This window comes from Oncorhynchus kisutch, linkage group LG5 (genome assembly GCF_002021735.2).
Source record: "Oncorhynchus kisutch isolate 150728-3 linkage group LG5, Okis_V2, whole genome shotgun sequence".
Taxonomy (NCBI): domain Eukaryota; kingdom Metazoa; phylum Chordata; class Actinopteri; order Salmoniformes; family Salmonidae; genus Oncorhynchus; species Oncorhynchus kisutch.
The window spans coordinates 52,611,761-52,621,967 of record NC_034178.2 but is presented as its reverse complement, the minus strand read 5'-3'; the positions used below and the strand labels follow the sequence as shown (position 1 = coordinate 52,621,967).

Sequence of the window (10,207 nt, the reverse complement as noted above, 5' to 3'; positions counted from 1 at the left end):
GATCTTGGAAGTGTTTGTTTGAACACCAAGCAAAGCCATACATTTTTGTCATTGCGACTAGAGCCAATCTGTTCAGCGTAGACAATTTATTATTTTTAACACTGCAAGTCGTGTGTTCATGAGGTACTTTTTTAAAAGGATAATTCCATTAATGTCTACAATTAATGTCTACAATAAAATGTTTGACGAATGTAAAGCATTATTTACTTTGGGAATGAAAAACTTTTCTTGATGAATGATCCAAAAAATAGATTTTCTACTTTTACTGCTTGGAAGATTCATTTTTAGCCCTTAGTGTAAGCGGAGACTGTATAAACCATAAATAGACTGCATTGACCCTAAAGAAATACTGTATAAGCACATAGTGAACTAAACAGATACAATTGTCCACTCAACCTAGGTAGTTTATTTGCTTTGATCTTGTAAATGTTTTAATTGTTCTCATGACAAATATAACAGAAATCAACGTAAAAGGCAGAAAAAAAAACATTTAGTGCAATGATACAGAATGAGGCAATTTCTGTGCAACAAAATCCACCTATTGCAAATAAGACTGATGGAGCTGTATTGTTTGATATCCAAAATAGGCACTGCTGAGTATCTGTGTCGCAATCAAGTCGACTACGCATGATTATACACATGTATTTCTGTTGAACAAATGAGCAGGTCCAATGAATCACTTTTTTTTACTCTGTCAACAAGCTCAAGTGACATTGCTAAAAATGAAATGTGTCGGGCCAGATCACAAAGCTAACCTATTACTAATTTATTTTAGGCATAACTTATGCAAATTGTCATCCATGATAAAATATGGGTGGTGTGTTTGTGCAAAAATTATATTTCCTATAACTTAATGCTTTAGAAAATTATACAATTAAGTGCTAAAGATACAAAGATGGGAGTTGTGTATTTGGTCTTGGTACAGTAATGAAAAGAAGGACGTGTTTTTAGGGCAGGCAATTTGACTTGATCTGCCGGGGGGGGCAGGGGGGGGGCTTGCGAGAACTCTGTCCTTGTGCCAACATGGCCCATGTGAGGCTCAGAGGGTCATTTAACTCACCCTTGAACCGAATAGCATGCACACACAGCATCTGAAATGGCACCCTATACAGTACACTACATAGGGACAAGTGTGCCACCTCGGACACAATCACACACTCTCTTCATTGGCAGCAGTTTCGACCCCAGTGACTGCTCTTCAACTAGTAACCCAAAGCCTTAATAGTTGCCGCTTGCCATCACATAAATAGCTTAATCCCTCTGTGCACGACATTTATCAGTATCCAGTTATTTTATTTACAAATATAAATTAAAGACAAAGTTAACAGTCAAGTCTCTGTTCCATTCTCGTCCTTCATAATAGGGAACAGAACTCCATATTATCTTTCCCTCTCGTGTACGTCTTCTGCTGTAATCGCTGCCCTGTTTAAGTCTGTACGTCAGCCCCCATTTGTTCCCTCCAAGTCCCCCCCCCTCTCAGGGGAAGAGATGCAAGTCCAGTTTGGGCACCCACTCCAGGGCTGTGTTGACCAGGGTGAGGGCAGCTGCCCCCAGGGCCACAGTGAGCCCCATGACGGCCAGTCGTACGAAGCGTCGGGCCACAGTGGGTTGTGCCATCGCCACCATGGCCCCTGCAGCTGCTCCTTCCAGCGCTTGCTTCTCCCTCAGCCGCCTTCGCAGGACTGAGTCAGGCCGCTGCTGCTCTGAGACCAGGTCAAAGTCTTTAAAGGTGGAAGCTGCTGTCCTGAGAGACCAAGGAAAACATTAACGCCAGCCAGCTATTGTTGGGACAACGCAGGGGAATTCACAGCTGTTTGGGGCAAACCTTGTTACTTCTACAACAAACTCGTTCTATAGTTCACCTATACTACTAGTGGTATAGGAGAGCAAACCTCAGAAGGACGGACATGTATTATTCCTAAATATACAGTACCTTAGTTTGGGGTATGTATAAGTTCAAATTCATGTGTTATTGTTCAAATATGCTGGGAATAAGTACATGATAGTAACAGTCATACAGGCTAATGAGAAGGAAGGAACATAATTCTCTTAGTATCAGGTTATTAAAGTGACAGTTCACACCATCTCACCCGAGCGTGTTGAGGGGCTGTACTCAACAGCAGGTAGCAGAGGGAGGGTGCGAAAGAGAGCAAAAGAGATAGGAGGTATAGGATCTGTAGGGGGGGATCCATGGGAGACTGTGGCAAAAAGAGACAAGCGAGAAAGTAGGTAGACAATCTTACTGTTGACTGTACTGTTGGGCAGCCTCCCTGGCCAGCTCGGAGGGGGGGAACTGAACAAATAGGTCTCCTGCACGGCTGATGAGTGTCTCGTAGGGCAGGTCCTGGGGGATCTGGGACAGGAGGTGGTGCACCGACGCCATGTCACACTCACAGTCCAACACCTCGTCCTCTCGGTACAGCACAATCTGGAATAGACACCGACCAAACAGTGCACACACAATACAACAACTCGTTAACCACATGCGGTCTATGGCCTATGCCAAGATTTCCCAAACTCTGTATTGGGGCCCCCTCGGTGTACGTTTTGATTTTTATCCTACCACTACACAGCGGATTCAAATAACCAACTCATCAAGGTTTGATTATTTGAATCAGATGTTTAGTGCTAGGGCAAAAAGTTTGGGAAACCATGGTCTATGAATCTATTGAATTCAATGCAGTTTTATCAAACTCCTCAGGGGCAATTTAGAAGCTATTGCCCAAAAAAAAGAGCACAGCATAAGTGGTCAGGTAAGCTCTGCTGCAAAAATAAAAATATGTTTTTCATAAGCAAACACTTGATTTGAAGCACATTTGAACTCTAAGAATGACCTAGCCCCTGACCAAAGGAAAAAAGGAGAGGGTTATGTTGGGCTCCACTTTAGAGGACACTCACCACAGCAGCAAAGTAGATTGGCATCAGAGGATGGCAGGCCAGGAAGAAGTCATACAACCGCACAACGTGGCGGAAATCTGATAGGACGTGGCCAAACCAGGTGATGAGCCAGCTAAGGGCAAAGATGGTGCCCACCTCTGCCCTGGAGACACATTCAGTAGAACATTAGTAAAATTATTGGTATTGTATCTTCATTAGTTGTGCTCATTAATTATTTGACGAATTACTGATTGTACTAACAGAACACGAGAAGAGATGCTTACTGCTGCATGAAGTCATGCACCTCTGGGTTGATCCTCTCGATGATTGGCATCAGATAGTTAAGGATGTGTTTAGTGTTGTCCATGGTGGGGTCCATAAAGTCCCTGCAGTAAAGGAACAGCAGGGGACCACAACGTTGCAAATTGAACCAGGATTAGGCTGGCTACGTTCTCTTTTCAAAATGGATTCCCCTTCTACTTAACCCCCATTTTAAAGCCAAGCTCCTGTGTGAATGGAACACCAAAACAGACAAAGACCCACCTGAGGTGGTGCGTAGAGAGTTTCTCTACCAGAGCAGTGGCCAGACGTTCGTCCAGCACAAGTAGGAAGGTGACCACGATGTCGTGGTAGCCCTGGTAGTAGTGCAGCTGGGTGTTCCTTCCCAGCACCCGCAGGATGATGTCAATCAGCTCCTCCTGGAGGCCCTCACGCTGCTTGTCTGGCATGCCTACACAGGGAGATGGGGGGGATCAAAGACACTTCTCTCTATATATCAACGATGTTGCTCTTTCTGCGGGTGATTCTTTGATCCACCTCTACACAGACGACACCATTCTGTATACACATGGTCCTTCTTTGGACACTTAAACCTCCAGACGAGCTTCAACGCGATACAACACTCCTTCTGTGGCCTCAAACTCTTAAAAATGCTAGTAAAACTAAATGCATGCTCTTCAACCGATCGCTGCCCGCACCCGGTTCTAATTTAGAATATGTGGGCAACTATAAATACCTAGGTGTCTGGCTAGATTGTAAACTCTCCTTCCAAACTCATTAAGCATCTCCAATCCAAAATTAAATCTAGAATCGGCTTCCTATTTTGCAACAAAGCCTCCTTCACTCATGCTGCCAAACATACCCTCGTAAAACTGACTATCCTACCGAACACTCTACTCAGCAAATTGGATGCAGTCAATCACAGTGCCATCCGTTCTGTCACCAAAGCCCCATATACAACCCACCACTGCGACCTGTATGCTCTCGTTGGCTGGTCCTCGCTACATATTCGTCGCAAAACCCACTGGCTCCAGGTCATCTACAAGTCTACAAGTCTTTGCTAGGTAAAGCTCCGCTCACTGGTCACCATAGCAACACCCACCCGTAGCACGCGCTCCAGCAGGTATATTTCACTGGTCATTCCCAAAGCAAGCCAAAACCTTCTATGGCCGCCTTTCCTGAAGTTGGAGACTTCTCCCTCACTAACTTTAACTTCTTGACGCTACCCACCCCGTTAGCGGGATCATTTTCTTCAGCAACTGCTAAATAGCATAACGCCACAGTCAAATAATATTACTAAAAAATATTCATATTAAAGAAATCACAAGTGCAATATTGCAAAACACAACTTAGCCTTTTGTTAATCCACCTGTCGTCTGAGGTTTTGAAATTATGCTTTACAGTGAAAGCAATCCAAGCATTTGTGTAAGTTTATCAATAGCATAACATAACATTATGTACACTAAGCATTTGTTTGTTTGTCACGTTGTGTTCAGAAATCCACAGGAAAGAGCGGTCACGACAACGCAGCTGTATATTCCAAATAATATCCATAATGTCCACAGAAACATGTCAAACGTTTTTTATAATCAATCATCAGGTTGTTTTTAAAATATATATTTGATAATTTATCAACCGGGTGTGTAGGTTTTTCAATAACACCGGGAGAAACAATGGCCGCTTTACTCTGTAGCGCAAAACTCACTCAGAGCCCTCACCTATCCACTTACGCAATGTGATCTCTCACGCTCATTTTTCTAAATAAAAGCCTGAAACTATGTCTAAAGACTGTTGACACCTTAGAGAAGCCAGAGAAAAAGGAATCTGGTTGATATCCCTTTAAATGGAGGATAGGCATGCATAGGAGCAGAGAGGTTTCAAAATAAGAGGCACTTCCTGATTGGATTTTCCTCAGGTTTTCACCTGCAATATCAGTTCTGTTATACTCAGACAATATTTTTACAGTTTTGGAAACTTTAGAGTGTTTTCTATCCTAATCTGACAATTATATGCATATTCTAGTTTCTGGGGCTGAGAAATAGGCAGTTTCAAATGGGTATGTTTTTTTGTGTGCCAAAAAAACGAAATACTGCCCCCTACACGCAAAAGGGCAGCTGATCGCTGTCAGAGCAGCTTACCGATCGCTGCAGCTGTACACAGCTGTAAATAGCCCATCCAACCAACTACCTACCTTACTGTTGTTCTGCTCTTTGCACACCAGTATTTCTACTTGCACATCCTCATCTGCACATCTATCAATCCAGTGTAAACTGCTAAATTGTAATTACTTTGCCACCATTGGCCAATTTATTGCCTTACTTCCTTACTTCATTTGCACACACTTTTTCTACTGTGTTATATTTTATCTCCACCATTTCGTGGTATCCAATTGGTAGTAGTTACAGTCTTGTCTCGTCACTGAAGCTCCCGTACGGACTCTGGAGAGGCGAAGGTCGAAAGCCATGCGTCCTCCGAAACACAACCCAATCTAGCCGCACTGCTTGACACAATACACATCCAACCCAGAAGCCAGCTGCAACAATGTGTCGGAGGAAACACCTTACACCTGGCAACCTGGTCAGCGTGCACTGCGCCCGGCCCACCACAGGAGTCGCTAGTGCGTGATGAGACAAGGATATCCCTGCCGGCCAAACCCCCCCCTAACCCGGACGATGCTGGGCCAATTGTACGTCGCCCTATGGACCTCCCGGCCGTGGCCGGCTGTGACAGAGCCTGGGCACAGCTAGCACTGCACTGCACAGTTAGCACTGTGCCTTAGACCACTGCGCCACCCAGGAGGCCCTCTATTGTGTTATTGACTCTACATTTGTTTATCTCATGTGTAACTCTGTGTTGTTTGTGTCGCACTGCTTTGCTTTATCTTGGCCAGGTCGCAGTTGTAAATGAGAACTTGTTCTCAACTGGCCTACCTGGTTTAATAAAGGTGAAATAAATAAAATGGAAATAAATGTATAACTTGGCCTTTATGCACTGATGTCAACGGGAGCTCAGTGATACACCTTAGAGAATTTGCAATATACTGTATTACCTCCCAGTGGAGGAGTGAGGGGGGTATGAATGTGTGTGTGTGAATGTGTCCATAGACAAAACAGAAGGCCTTATAATGTCCAAAAAGCTTCTTGGCCAAATGTCAATAGTCCCACACAAAATCAACAGTTCAAACAATAAAACAAACTCGCGCAACCTCCCTTTAACTAAAAAGTCAAAAAGTTAATTATTAGTTCACCAAAGGTACTGAAAATAAAAGAGAACGCAGCACAAAGAGATAAATTATTTCAGTGTAAAGAACTGAAGGAGATCGAAAGAGATGAGCTTATAGCTGTTGCATCCAGGCTTGAACGTGCATTCGTCCATCTGACACAATCGTTGGTTGTTTGACAAAAGCTTGCAAGCTTGAACGGTTCTAACGCATCAGGGGTAGCGCGATAAAGACGATCAAACTTAAAAAATATAAATTAAGCACACTGAAACTACAATACTTCTGCAGAGTTGCACACACCGATAGCCCCTACACAGAGCCGGAAGAGTCATCTTTATTTCCTCCTTCCTGACTGCTGCTGCGCTCTTAAAGTGGCAGCGCACGGTGAAGACTCCGTGCAGGATTTCGCCATAAAACCATCATGCCTTTAATTTACAAAAATGGCAAAACTTTCCCGGGCCATGCCTGACAAACAAGCATGGCAGAATATCAAAGCGCTTAGTAAATCAGATTCTTCTTGCCCGAGACACCCTTAGAGGTGTCTCGGGCAAGTTCTGCCATTAGCAACAGCAACATTGCAGCAATTAGGGTTAAGTGCTATATTCAAGGGCACACCGGCAGATTTGCACCTTGTCGGCTAGGGGATTCAAACTACCAACCTTTAGGTTACTGAGCCAATGCTCCAACCGCTAGGATTGCTGCTGCTTTAATAAAGAAAGTAGTGACACATAGAACACCCTCCAAAAGAAACAAATACAAAATGACAGGGTTGCGTACCTGTACATCTGCATCATAAGTCAAATTCAAGAGGGACAGCCAAAACAGACAATGACAAAACACAACCTGACATGATTTAGTGATATTCTAAGAATACGGTCTGTGGTGTGCATGCATACCCCACAAGGTATCTTCACAATCCCCAAGTCCAGAACAGACTATGGGAGGCGACAGTACTACATAGAGCCATGACTACATGGAGCCCTATTCCACATCAGGTAACTGATGCAAGCAGTAGAATCTGATAACAAAAAAAAGATAAAAATACACCTTAAGGAACAGCAGGGACTGATAAGACACAGATAGACACACGCATACAGGCGCTAGCAAATGCACTCTACACACACATGCACATTGTAATAATGTTGTATGGTGGTATCATACATTTTGTGTCATAGATATGTAGTGGTGTAACAATGTTATATGATGTAGTGTTTTATCTTTTGTTTTATGTGTAATGTGGGGAGACAGGTAAGCCTAGTAGTTCTGCCCCTGAACAAGGCAGTTAACCCACTGTTCCCCGGTAGGCCGTTATTGTAAATAAGAATTTGTTAAAGGTTTAATAAAGGTTCAATTAAAAATACAAATGTGAGTGCCTTAATGTGTTTGGACCCCAGGAAGCGTATCTGCTGCCTTGGCTAATGGGGATCCCTAATAAATACAAAAGTGTGTCACTCACCAGGAGGGAATCTTTTAAGGGAACGCTGGACATCCAACAGCACCTGGTTATAGTCCTTATTATTCTCCCTCTCTATTTCCTCTGGAGAAAAGACAATGAGAAAAGAGTGAATATGTGCCCCTGCACTTAATTGTGGTCTAGTATCCTTTGTAGCCTCAGTGGCATCTATGGTCTGTCAGTAGCAGTGCCCACTGCCCAGGCAGCTTACCTGGTTTCTCAGGGAGGGTGTCGGTAGGCACGTTCAGCAGCCGGGGCCACACTTTACAGCGGATTTCGTCTGTGAGCAGCCCCCCCTCACTGATGGCCATCCTCCTTAGTGCCGCCACATCCACCGGCGTCACATTCAGGGCCTGAGAGATCTCTGCCACCTTCCTCTTCCTCCGGGAGTCGCCATCTGTCCACATGACAATGGTTCAGCTGAGGTCCCTCAACCCACAGCAGCTACAGTAACACAGTGGCCATTAGCCAGAACATCCTCCTGAGATAGCTATACTCGGAAGTGGAAACCAAGTACATCACTTTAGCGACTCCCAGCTCGCTAAAGTGAGGGAGCACTCCAGTAAAATAACATTCTCAGAGTTGCCAGCCATCATGTAATGTAGTAGTGAGCCCACTTCATGGCCTTATGCCTGGATTTGTAAAACTAGTCCCCCTGCACTTTGCTTGATAGTGATGCCACACAATGGGAATAATTGTGTGTTTACAGTATGAAGAAATGTGAGTTATTTAGGTACCTAAAATGTCTTTCAAGGAAGCCAGTAAGTACTAGTAGTATTTATTCTTGTCCTTATGTTTGATGAAAGACTTAGGAGACCATGTCTCCAATATAATTGACTGGTAACCTTACCAGTCAATTATATGTTTTTAGCTAACGTTAGCGAACGTTAATGCAATTAGCTAGTTAGCTACATTTTCCAGCTCGTGACATTCGCTAGCTAGTTAACTAAATCAGGTAACTAAGTTAGCTAGCTAACGTTAACTAAAAACATATATATATATATATATTTTTTTTTACGAATGTCCATTACGCCATCTAGCAATACATACCTTGTTTTCCTATCCCATTCAAAGGTGAAGACGCACCAACACTTCTAGATCTTTTCATGGTTTCCACGATAGTCCTATTGTCATCGTAGATCACTCGATCGATATAATTTTCTTCCACCACCAAATTGATTATACATTACAAATGGTTACTCCTACAAGCTAGAGAGATAGCCAGTTGCCAAGCTGGTCCAGTGAAATAGGCCATATCATTATTGCCTGCACAAGGTAGCTAGCTGCTGCTGCTGCTGCTGCTGCTTCCTTCTTTTTTGGGATTGGGTTGTCGATCGCAGCCAACATTTAAGGTGTTTACACCGCCACCTACTGTACTGGAGTGTAAGGAAGGTCACGGCCTTCCTACAGTACATTAAATTATCTTCATGTGTTTCTCTAAGAAAGTGAACTAGAGCCCTAGTCTCCACTTTTTCCCCCCACACTACACCACCTCAACCCTGTCCAGCCTCTCCAACCTTTTCACACAATCTCTCCTTATCTAAGTCAGTTATTAGGACCATGAGAACCGCCTCTGAGCGGTTGGGTAAACTGTTTGGAGTGTTTATCCGAAAGGATAAAAAATTTATCCGAATAATAATGCCCCTCCACTTCTAAAAACCAACGTTGCGCCTCTGATTATTTTTATATGCACATTTTCATGGACCAGTTTCATTTCAATAATTAAGTTTTCGTTTCTAAAAAAGGGTGTAGTGTATACACCCTTATGTTATAGTTGGGCTGACAGTGAGGACTTGTGAAGAGCAGACTCAACAGCCTCTGCATAATCAAAACAGTTGCTTTGTGAGAAGGTGTTAGCCATTGTTATGTAAATGAAATCTGAAAAGTGCCCAAGTGAGAGCAGGTCCGCAGGAGCCATGGCCCAGTGAGACATGGGTGCCGGACCACGTAGATGGAAACAGAAAAGTCGGAGCCTTTTGGTTAAAACACTGGGATAATCGCATATGGAAATGTGCTAGAAGAGTAGAAGTCCTGATCTAGGGTCCCACAAGTTAATATCATTTGATTCATTATGATCTAAAAGTACAAACTGATCCTAGATCAGCACTCCTACTCTAAGAAGCTTTGTGAATATGGGTCCAGATAAAACAAGTTGACCCTAGCCCCCCCGGCACATAAGCTATTGCAGAATAATTACTGGGGACTGAGACAGGTGGATGGGAGACACGGTCACCAATGTCACCCCTGGACAGGGCCAGCCAGGAAGGAGCTTACCCACTCTGAGGCAGTGATTGTGTGGCTACCAGAGGTGTGCTTAGCAGATCTGAAAGAAAAGCCCAACATTATTTTAATGAGAATTCAGTCCACTTGACAATTCA

The 10,207-nt window shown here is 43.7% G+C and overlaps 1 protein-coding gene across 2 annotated transcripts; it reads right to left on the bottom strand.

Annotated features, from left to right (window-relative positions):
• Positions 1–373: 373 nt before the first annotated feature.
• On the bottom strand, positions 374–9,160 carry LOC109891233 (TBC1 domain family member 20). 2 transcript variants are annotated; one of them, XM_020483617.2, is made up of 8 exons: positions 8,880–9,160; positions 8,041–8,273; positions 7,833–7,913; positions 3,421–3,607; positions 3,162–3,263; positions 2,899–3,040; positions 2,244–2,428; positions 374–1,744 (listed from the first exon to the last, which is right to left on the bottom strand). In XM_020483617.2, exons 2-8 carry the CDS (start codon positions 8,234–8,236, stop codon positions 1,477–1,479), a joined length of 1,161 nt encoding a protein of 386 aa, XP_020339206.1. In that variant the 5' UTR covers positions 8,237–8,273; positions 8,880–9,160; the 3' UTR covers positions 374–1,476. The 2 variants fall into 2 exon arrangements, with proteins under 2 accessions (XP_020339206.1, XP_020339204.1); XM_020483615.2 differs by having other exon boundaries at positions 8,041–8,226.
• Between the last annotated feature and the right edge of the window lie 1,047 nt (positions 9,161–10,207).

What these genes read in the sequence shown, in the direction of transcription:
- LOC109891233 (XM_020483615.2), bottom strand. Translation starts at nt 8,937, where the DNA reads ATGAAAAGATCTAGAAGTGTTGGTGCGTCTTCACCTTTGAATGGGATA. An exon ending in GTGCATGACTTCATGCAGCA is followed by an intron (nt 3,041 to 3,161) that starts GTAAGCATCTCT and finishes ATGTGTCTCCAG; the next exon opens with GGCAGAGGTGGGCACCATCT. An exon ending in GCCCAACAGTACAGTCAACA is followed by an intron (nt 1,745 to 2,243) that starts GTAAGATTGTCT and finishes TTGGTCTCTCAG; the next exon opens with GACAGCAGCTTCCACCTTTA.